The sequence below is a fragment of the Varanus komodoensis genome, unplaced genomic scaffold (assembly GCF_004798865.1).
Source record: "Varanus komodoensis strain SLA01 unplaced genomic scaffold, ASM479886v1 scaffold2, whole genome shotgun sequence".
In the NCBI taxonomy this organism is placed as follows: domain Eukaryota; kingdom Metazoa; phylum Chordata; class Lepidosauria; order Squamata; family Varanidae; genus Varanus; species Varanus komodoensis.
Window position 1 is genome coordinate 33,940,581 of NW_025335568.1, and position 11,058 is coordinate 33,951,638.

The 11,058-nt window shown below is 42.0% G+C and overlaps 1 protein-coding gene across 1 annotated transcript in view; it reads left to right on the forward strand.

The window, feature by feature from the left end:
- SH3RF3 (SH3 domain containing ring finger 3) overlaps positions 1–11,058 on the forward strand; it is a 258,330-nt gene that overhangs the window by 155,942 nt on the left and 91,330 nt on the right. Inside the window, exon 2 of the mRNA XM_044429559.1 lies at positions 8,230–8,505. Within this exon, the coding sequence (XP_044285494.1) occupies positions 8,230–8,505 (276 nt within the window). The remainder of the gene's footprint in view (positions 1–8,229; positions 8,506–11,058) is intronic.

Consider the following 11,058-nt stretch of genomic DNA (forward strand, 5'->3'; position numbering starts at 1 on the left):
CCTGTTGAAATGATTTGAATATATATTTCAATAAGAAAGCCCCTCTCCCTTCTGGATACAGCTGATGCGATTTCCAAGAAGCTGTTATGCATGACAGGAACCATATGCTGCTGCCGTGTCCTGGCTGCCTGTGTGAAACATCCATCAGAATGCGGAGGAGACTCTCTGAGCCCTGCCACACATCTTGCACAGAGTGAGAAATTGGTGTGATGCTTTCCGAGTAATGAGCCACAAAATTAGCATTACGGGTTTTAATTGTTATTAATGCTTGTGCTGGCATTTCTTGTTTCAGCGTTGGATGGGTGTCCTTCTCCTCTCCACATGTGGCATCATTCTCATCCTTAGTGGTATTTTCGGAGCTTAACCTGAAGCAGGACTAGGCCCAATATTTCTTGAAGCTACTCTGCCTCATAAGGTTGTTCTGAGGATAAAAATGGAACAGGGAATATTAGGAGGGTATAACTGGCTGAGTTTCTGTGATGGTAGGGAATAAAACCAAAAATGATGTTTTTATTTCATTTTAAGAGGAGGACATATAAGAGGAGGCCATGGATCCATCCAATCCTGAGCCTGACATTTGCTTGCTTCTCTGACATTTCCCATTTTAGGATTGCTCTATTAGAGCTGAGATACCTGCATTTAGCTCTCTGGTCAGCTGCATACCAAGCATAGTGGGTGACATTAGGCCAGTCACTAACCTGCCTCAGCCTAACCTGCCTCATAGGGTTCTTGTGATGTTTTCACATCAGGCATTGAGTTTGTAGCAAGGTGATTATTAAAAAGGTGTTTCCTCGCTGCTGTTGGTGTTTCTGTGGGACCAAGCAGGGTAGTGAGTAGAGCTAATCGCTCTTGGTAGTTATTCCAGGGACTGCAGGACAGGGATTCTGAGGGGAGACCTTCAGGCATAGATGGGGGTTTGGCCAGACCAGGCAGAAGTTGTGGCCTTTGAAGAGCCCTCAAGGCTGCTCCTCAACAGAAACCATCCTGAGGGTGAAGCCCCGGAGTTACGGAAAATGAAGTGTTCTGGGGAGAAGTCCCTCGGCTGGGTTCAACAGCCATTCTTGATATTTGCAGAGGCTGTAGCTTCCAGCTTATTATTAGGACTTTTAGAGCTTCTCTCTCTACTTTCCTTTCTTTTGTAGCTGCGAAGTGCCAGCAATGATCTGCCTGTAAGGAGACGATCTGCTGTTTTTGGAGATGAAGAGCAGGAAGGGGAGAGTAGGGTGGAGGAAAGAACAAGAATTTGGATATACCCCCCCCACACACACACACACACCTCTGTCTAATTTGCTATCCTTCTTAATCTACTGCCAGACAGAGGGGCTTACTCAGCCTTGTGATAGGAACCAGTAGTTGAGCTATTCAATACAGCACCATGCTAAAAAGTGCTTTTGCCCTGCTTTTATACTGTTTGTACCATGTGCGGAGGTTGTTGATAGGAGATTAAAGGGAGGTGAAATGTGTCTTTTAAATGCTGTGACTTCTGAAGACTAGAATTCAAAGAGTTTTTATATGGCTACATAGCTTGTTTTGTGTCCAGGATTTTGTTTGTTGAACATCCCCAGACTGACCTCTAACAGCAGGTTCTGACACTGCATTACAACGTGTTTTCCAAAGCCCCTTCAGTATCAAAGGGGGTTGCTGTATGGTTTTGCATAGGGTGGGTAGCCACTGTTCAAAAGCATGAACCCAAAGCCCCATTGAATGTGTGAATCAGACAAGGAATTGTGGTCACCAAGCATAGGTCATATTATGTGAACCTGGACTGCTTAAGAGCTTAAGAGCCTGGAGCAAACCATTGGTCCCTCTGGCCCAGCATTCTGTTCACTAGCTGTCCACAGCATTGCAGAAGAGGATGTCCACAGCAGCTGGTGTACATAGGAATACTTCCTGCAGGGGGGCATGTTTGGAGGCATCAAGCCACTCTGCCAACCCATGGCTGGTGTGTGGATGGGGCGCGGGGACGGGGGGTTATACACACCATGGGCTACTATGCTGTTCAAACCTAAGTGCCTGTCCCATCATGGGACACGGAAGTGGCATGCACAGGATGGAAACCCCTTGCAGCTCTTGCCTAGGTCACCACCAGTGACAGCCACTCCACCAAGTGCCTAAGCAACACTTCAGGGTCACTCCTACCAGCTGAGTTTCACCCCACCGTCTTTCCAACTGCAGCTCCTTTTGCAATCACACCAGGCTTTTCCCCTAGAAATCACTTTTCATACTCTCTGAAGTGGAAAACACTTCAAAGTGCCCAAACAGCACATAAACAAGCTATCACTAGTTTGCCACTTTAAAAAAAAAAAAGATCACTTGATGTTTGAGCAAATTTGTGCTTGCTTTTAAAAAGTGTTGGGGTGTTGGTAGTTCAGGATTGTGCATGTGCAACCCAAAGGCCTAGCGACATGCCATCAACACTCTTGATGGTGTCTCCCATCAAGCTACAGGCAGCAGCATCCATGCATATTGAGAAACCAAGGCTGCAAATGGGTTAATTTGTTACTTTGCTTCCAGTTTGATAGCTGTCAAATGGTGAGCTGTCAAGTAAGAAGCCAAGCCATGACTGGATCTTTGCTGGTGAAATGTAGATCACCTCCTATGGGAGATCCTCTAGCTGTGGGGGTTGAATCTGACTATTTTCAAGATGGGAAGATGTTCAGAAAGGTGGAAAAACACGAGCCACCCCAGGTGCAGAAGCATAGACTTTTGGCATCTGTCAAACGCAGGCTTCCTTTTAAAAAGTGCTTTTAATAGAGCTAATTGAGGGTTTTTGACAAGGACATAAACAGATTTCATGGCTGCTTATAGCTCCAGCCCTGAGTAGGAGGGACACATAGGGATCCAATAAACAGAAGGATATATCTGGAAATAGGTTATCTATATGCACTTGTGCAACTCTGAACTACTAAAAAGTGCTTTTAAAATAAATTACAAATTTGCCCAGGTATCAGGCACACAAACAGAAAAGAAAAAGTGCTGAACCAGTGAAAGCCGCTCCCGTGTGCTACTTGGAGCTGCCTTTTCAGAAAATACAAAAAATGATCTCCGTGGGGCAGGGAAGTAAAATGGAGCGAGGGAGCATGGCAACCACAAAAGTTTTTGCAGTCTCCATAGGGAAGGAAGACAGGATAGGACTTACCATGGAGTTCCCTGGGATACCAGGTGGAAGACTGAGGCAAAATAACGGGAGTCCAACCCACAGTGAACTGGGAGGCAGCTCAGGCACACCATGGCATGTATGTATGTATGTATGTATGTATGTATGTATGTATTTATTTATGAGACTTCTATGCCACCCCATTCACCGAAGCCTCGGGGCGGCTCACATCCATCAATAAACTTCCATAAAATAATACAAATTAACAGAGGTATAAATTGTTCCACGATCAACCCACGCTGCATAGGTTATTCCCAGGGTAGACAGTTCTGTGGTTTAAACACTACCTGTGTAACTAGTTTCATGGCACTTCGTATCTTGGCCGAAATGCTTGGAGAGCTACCATAAAAAATTTGCTATAAAATCTTGACAAATGTCAGTTTCTAAAAAGCAACATCACCCTTTATGAGCTGTTGCATTAGAAATGCTATGGAATGTGCTGAATGAACTTGGGTTTGTTGGTTTTCAGAGTTTGTCTTACTGCTTGCCAGTGCTGTGATAACCTTTGACATCCCTTGCACATCTGTATTCTTGGAAACTTATGGACAAAATAACTTTTTATTCCCCTACTCCAAAAAGAAATGGTTGCAGTTAAAAGTACAATAATGATAGCACAAAGCATTCTAGGAGCAGGATTTGGGCAAGATTTTCCCTCTTTTGTCCATTGACCTCTTTAATGAAAACTCCTGTGCTATCTATTCGGTACAGTATTTGCAGCCTAAGGAGTCTTCTGATATTGGTTCATGATCTTCCCATCCTGGGAAAAAATTGTCTGCACTGCAGCTTCAGCAGAGAGGGAAAACTGAGCAGGGATTAAAAGTTCACACAAATGTTAACAAAACCAGTGGATTTGTAGGGCAGGCTGTAGTTGAGGCCTGAAAAGAGTGTCCAGGATATAGAGAAGTTAGGAGGTTTGGAGCCCAGTGGCAGCATAGACAATGATCTAAGAAATGGGGAGTGTGTCATGAGCCATGTTTTCCTCCCTTCGCACATTCAAGACAACAAGCTTTCTTTGCAAACCTCTTGATTCACCAAAGGGCCCCCAGTGAGTGCAGCCCTCACAGAATGCATGCACAGAGCAGTTTGTTGAACCCAATCTAAACAACCACATCTGGAAACCCTCCTTTTCGGTTCATCTGGGCCCGATCCCTTCTGAAGGGCCCATTTGAAAGCAAGTCTGTCTCCTTTTCTTATGTCATTCCTCTAATTGCCATCCCCTCCTTTTCTGACACTGTGTCATGGGATCAAGAGTCATACCAGACTCATCTAATTCTGAGAAATCCTTTCCCATGCTCTCATCTGACACCTGTGCCTCTTGGCTGAGCACCTGGGGAAAGTGACCTTGAGATAGGTGGCACTTTCATCATCTCAAAGTCTTGATCCCATGTTCCCCAGCTCCTTCTGCCTCCTCCCCTTCATCCCCTGTCTCAGAATCCAGATTGGCATGACCCATGAGTGCATGCCAAGAATAACTGCCACCATCATTCCCCACAGAGAAAGAAAGAGAACGAAAAGGAGGAAATGTCCAGAAGTAGCCAAGACAAGAAGAGACTGGTGGGAAACCTCACTGGAATGAAGATTGAAAAGGTAGCATGCAAAAGACATGAGTGTTCAGCAGTGTAAAAGGAAGATGGGCAAAGCAAAAAACCTTTGGTGTTGGAAAGAAGAGAAGCCAAGGCCCGCCCTCACATTGGGCCATGCAGAATGACAAGAAGGGCAATCCTGCGCAATGGGAAGGAGATAAGCAAGGGAGGCAGTCGAAGGGGCATAAGATAGTTAGGCAGATAATAGTACACAGCTGTGTTTCATTTACTGATTTCAACTAACCAGACAATTCACTGGTTGCACGTTTCTTGTTACCTTTTAATTGCCTCACAAGTGTGGTTTGTCAGCTTGCCAGCAGGTACTTTCTCAAGTGCTACTGTTTGCTTTGGCTGTAGAATGATTGAGTTGCGGGCATATCATTAGCACTTCAGTAAACACCTTTTTTCCAAGTAGGAACACTTCAAGCTCTCTTGTCAGTACTGATTGATGAAAACAGATATGATCCCGTCTGTCCTGTGCAGAAAACACCGATACACGAGGAAGAGGGAGGTTTTGATGACCCCTTTCCCACAGTTTTGTGGCATAAATACGTCCATAGCAGATGGACATTCTTGTTTCATTTCTTGTTAATGTTTGAAGTACATAGGGAAATCAATGTAGCGGATCAATTTCCAAGTTGCTTGTGTGTTGGACTTTGATTTTTGTTTAGTCTTTAAAAGTTGCTTTATTGTGAAACTAATTTTTTATTAAAAGTGTCAGAATAACTACAATGTTTAATGTTGCTCCAATAAAAAAGGTACTCAGAGAGCCTACCACTGAACTACTACTGAAACAGAGAAAACCAGTTCACAGTCGGGGAAGAATTAGAGGAATGGGAAAATTGTGTGGATGCTTTTGCTCAGGGTCATTTGACACATGACATAGTATCAAGCAGGTTTTGCCTCTGAGTGTTGATCAGCAAAGAGATGCAGAGATTAGTACTTGGCTTATTGAAAAAAATTGATAATTGTATGCACATATACACTTTTAGGTGTCTATTCAAAACCTCACATGTATACCTCACATGTAATGCGTGAAGTGGCTGTCAGCTATAAGCAGATACCTTTTGTAATGAGCTTAAACAGACATGTCTACTCTCATGGAATATTTTTCGTCAGTTGTGGAATGAATGGCTTCACTTTTATTGCAATATATTGCAAAAAGATGATTAATGAATTTTATAAAGAAACAATAAATACTGAATATGGTATAGAGGTCAGTGGTTTCAGGGGATCTGTGATCATGTCACCACTTTTAAAAAAGTGAAACCAAGGCTGCAAATGGAGTAATTTGTTGCTTTGCTTCCAGTTTGATAGCTGTCAAATGGTGAGCTGTGAAATGTTGTTCACCCCCTTCTATGAGAGATCCTCTAGCCATGGAGGTTAGATCTGACTATTTCCAGTGTCCCTCCACTCTTCAAAATGGGAGATGTTTGGGAAGGTAGAAAAATGAGAGCCACCTCATTTACCAGAGCACAGAATTTTGGAACCTCTCAGACTCAATACTGATGTTTTCAGCATCTCAACTCTTGCAGTATGAACTAAACCAAGAACAGATGAGAAAGAACAATAAGGAGCGATAGTTTTCAGTGTGAACCTCTTCTTCTTTGGCTCCCTTTGAAACTATTCATCCTAAAATATTCCACAATGTAGATAGTAGTCTTACCTGGAATCCTTCATTCTCTGTTATAAAACCATTCTACATCACTGTTGGTCTTAGAAAATGGATGAGATAAAAACAACCAAGTTGTTACATTTTGTTCGACAAGTACCAGTACACAAGCTTTTGTCCAGACAAGTATAAATGTCTTGATGTCCCACTCACATTTTAATTGATGGAGGCTTGGCCAAAGCCCAATTTCCTATGTGTCCTTAGGATGATTTTTTTTTTTAATTTTAAAATGAAATCTGTAAAAAGGAAACATACCCTTTTGGCATATTTTAAGTGGTTTATCTGACACAAAGAAGTGTCAGGGTAGTAGCAACATTCTAGAAGTAGAATTTTGAGCAGGTCAGGTGTCTAAGTGCACAGTTTACATGGGCATTTAATGTTTTATTGAGCAGTGTTGTGAAGTTGAACGGAGGGGAGAATAGATACTTCCATGATCAAAAGTAGTCTGCTAAAAGATTTACAAAACTAGCGTATACAGTCTAAAGCTAAACTACTTTATCTTTAAATATTTTATTAACAGAGAAAAATAGCTAATGTTGAAGGGTCGTTTTTCTTCTGCATATTTCTTTACAAAAATCCCTGGTGTAGTTTTTTTCTTTCCATGCGGTTGGGCTCTGACACTGATCAATAGAGGGCTACTCACAACACAGAGGGCCGCAAAACTTGAATATAATAATGTTGATAGTTTCTGCAGTGGTACAACATTGTGTTCAGCAGGTATGAAACGGAGGCGTGTGTTCCATGATAGAGAAGATGGCCAATTCAAATTCTATGCTGAATTATGGATTCCTGTACAAAATATGTGGCTTTGAATAATCCATTTTATTTAACTTAATCTACTTATTTTTGGTTTACTTACCTTATTCAGATTGTGTTAGTCATGGGGAGGGGCAAGGGATGGTGGGCCCTGAAGCCCTCACACCTAAGCATAACCAATCTTATGCAGTTACCTGCTGCAGATCCTAAAGTTTCTGCAGGCATTGTCCATAGCATGTCTTCCAAGCATCTCCATGAAAATCAAGTCCAGCCAATTAGCAGAAGGAGGCAGCCTCTTCCAGTAGCAGATTTTGAGTGTCGTGAAAGAGCACCGAAGTATGTTAATTAATTGGCTATGGCAGTATTTTTACTGCCAGGGGTGAGTGGAACTTGTGAGATTATCTGCTTGAAATGCCAAAATAATTTGACCAGCCCTAGTATCTATGAACATTTACTTTGCAAGTGGGTTTTCTGGAGCAGCAAAAATGTCTTGGCCCAGCCCTGATTAATATATAAAATGTGTCTCTGCATATAGCCAACGTGACCAGAAACTTTTATTTTTAAATAAATGCTCCAGTTCTTTATGTCTTCCAAACAACCCTGCATTTATGCAGGAAAAGAATTTGGGAAAACTTTGGAGCCTCCCTGGAACCTGCGCAAGAGGCCATCCTTCAGTTCCCACTGCCACCTGAAACGGGGTGGGTGTCAAGGAAAGGGCTTTTTTGCTGTATAGCCCAGGATTTGGAAGGTCCTCTGAAGTTCTCTAGGACCCTTTACTGCCAGCTTTTGAGCAGGTGATAGAGATGCTTTTATTCAAGTAGGCTTTTGTAGCTTTTCTGCATTCTGTTCTAATTTAAATACTTTTGATGGTTTTGCTGTAAGTTGTGATTTTAAGTTGTATTTTTATTGTTTTGCTTTATATTGATATTGTGCAAGTTGCCTTGTATATGTTGATAGAAAAGGCAAACTATAAATCTAATAGTAATAAATAATAACAAAAAGAATATTATAACTTGTTCAACAATAACACATGAAATTATTCTCTTTGGTTGTTATTGCAGAATCCTTCGCAGCTTCCCTATGGAAAAGCCCTCTATGCTTATGAAGGGAAAGAACCAGGTGACCTCAAGTTTAACAAAGGGGATATCATCATATTGCGGCGGAAAGTTGATGAGAACTGGTATCATGGGGAACTGAATGGAAATCATGGGTTTTTCCCAGCAAGCTACATCCAGTGCATCAGACCTCTTCCACCAGCTCCTCCTCAGGGCAAAGCACTTTATGACTTTGAAATAAAGGACAAGGATCAAGACAAGGACTGTTTGACCTTCACCAAGGTAAAGTGTGACTTCCTTTCCTAATTGCTTTGAGGTTCATAACATGGGCAGTTTGAAAGCATCCAGTGGCAACTAACGAGATTGAGAGTCAAAGATCTGCCCCCATTTTGTTTATTTAGTAGCAGATCCTGATGTTGAGGATGCAAGTTTGAAAAAAACAAATACAATAACAACAATAATGGTCAGCATCCAACATCACTCTGCTATAATGTATATTCCAGTTCCTCTGACACCACTGAAGATCTGCTCCAGAGGGTCCTCCAGCCCTCCAGAGTAAATTTTGGAAGTGCAGTGGAAGCTGGAGAAGGAGAATCAGCCAACTTCCGGCTTCTGCTGATGGAAGCATTTCCATCAGTTGGAATATAGTTTGTTGGATTCTGCCTACAATTTCTGGATTTTCTGAAGGTCAATGATATGGCCAAGCTAGTTTAGACCTGCCAGATTCTCATGTTTTTGAAACAAAGATTTAAAATCATGTAGGTTTGTAGGATAGATGGGATGATCATAGAATCAGAGTTAGAAAAGAGCATGAAGCTTTCAGATGGCACTTCCTGGTAGACAATGCACTGTCCCTTGCAGAGCAACATATAGAGCCTCAACCTTGAGTAATTGCGTTGGGGAAAAGCCAAATTCTTCTGAGTTCAGAGCTTAACCTCCAGCTTTCATTGACTATTGAGACTGAAAACAGACTGATGTTAAAAATATTCAGAGTTGCTGCTGTAGCCCATACTGTCCATAGGGCAAACCCCAGGAAACATTGAGCCTTTGACCCGTTCCTAGTTGCTGTGTGTGAGTACATGCAACTGGTTAGGAGTACTGGAATAATTTCACGAGGCTGCCGAGCTCTGGAACTATAGATGAGTAGTGTTTTGCTCTCCTACCTTTGAACTCCTGGCCACCCATCTTATTTCAAACTAAAGTTGTACAGTCCACGACTTCTGTGTTGCATGGAAGAGGACGACTGAGCTGGGAGTGAATGCCACAGTGTGCACATCCCACAGTCCTATTCCACATTCACCCTCTTCCAGGGTACTTTAAGCTCTTTCTATTTCCCCCTCTTCAATAAGCATCCAATTCCCTTCAAAGGGGCATAGCTTCTAGAGGGCAGAGATTATGTAGTCTTTATCAGACCAGGGGATTTTCTGGTGGGAAGGTATTTCTCTTTTTAAAAAAGATCAAAAATTTTTGGCCTACCTGGAGAGACCCCTGCATACGCAAAACCTCTGCTTTAGTCTGTGAGTGGCCTTTCACTGCCACACTGATAGGCATGGGACCATCAAGTTTCCTTTGCTCATACAGTGACCATAAATGCTATTGCTTAAAGTAAGAAAGAATTTTCTCAATGAAAGTGTTTTTTCCTTTTTCCAAGGTTACATTATCCAGAAAAGTTATGACAAATTAACATTTTTGCAGGATGTTGTGAAATACTGATTTAATCATATGGTGATGTATTCATAGGTAAACATCGCTGTGTGTGACTGAAGGAAGCTCAGCATTTTGAATTTCTCTGAGATGCAGTTTTTTGGGATAGGGGGAAGGTCCAGTATCTGGAGACAGCAGCTCCATGAATAAAAACCAATCACTTGTGCATATTTTTGTCTCCCAGTTGCTATCATTATAGAAAGGACATCTGATAAACACTCTTGTGCATTCAAGTCCAACCCTCTTTTTAGTCAGAGTTAAACAGTTTCCTTTAGCAGCTGATTTGGGGCATCATTCAAATAGCTTTTATATTATTATTATTATTATTATTATTATTATGATTATGATTATGATTATGATTATTATGTGTATTTGCTGCCAGTTAAGAGAGTGATGTTTTAGGGGTGATGCAGAAGAGGAGATAATTATTCCTCGGGGCCAAAATAATTTGGTTGGCCTTCAGTACTATAGATCTCAACTTGAGGGAAAGAGCACTTCATTTACTCCATTTGGGTCAGCTCTGCATTCAGTTTTCTTTACTGGAGTAACTTGGAGACATAAATGGCGAATGACTCGCTGCTGCCAGTGCCATGCATTATGGCCCTGTATCATTTTCATATGCGCAGTTCCGCTCACTCAAGTCAGCGTTACAACTGCTCTCTCGTTTATCTTTGATCAGGTTACCATCTCTGTTCATACTTCTTCTCTCCCTTACCAATGGTTTCTTTGTTTTGCCTCAGGGACTTTGCCTTTCCACAGCATCGCTATTCCTTAGCTTTTTCCCTTCTATACATCCTGTCACCTAGTAACTGTGTCTTTGTTTCCTCTCTGTTGCATTCTGTGACAGCAGATAATCTATTTCTCGTCCCAGGGCTTCACTCTGTCTTTATTTCATCAGGCTTTTCTGCGCTAATTGTAGCTGTCACCTTTCTGATGAAGCTCTTCCTGTTTAGATGGATTTTGGATCCCACACAGGGCTGAAGTTAGTCAGTCAGCTCAGCTCCTCCATGAATGGCATGAGCTGTCAGTTGCCACTGACATGAATTGTCAGTCGGCTAAATCTTAGACTTAAAAATTTCATTTCAACTTGACTGTGCAAGAGGGTGAGCCTATTTGTGTTTCTGAGACCCT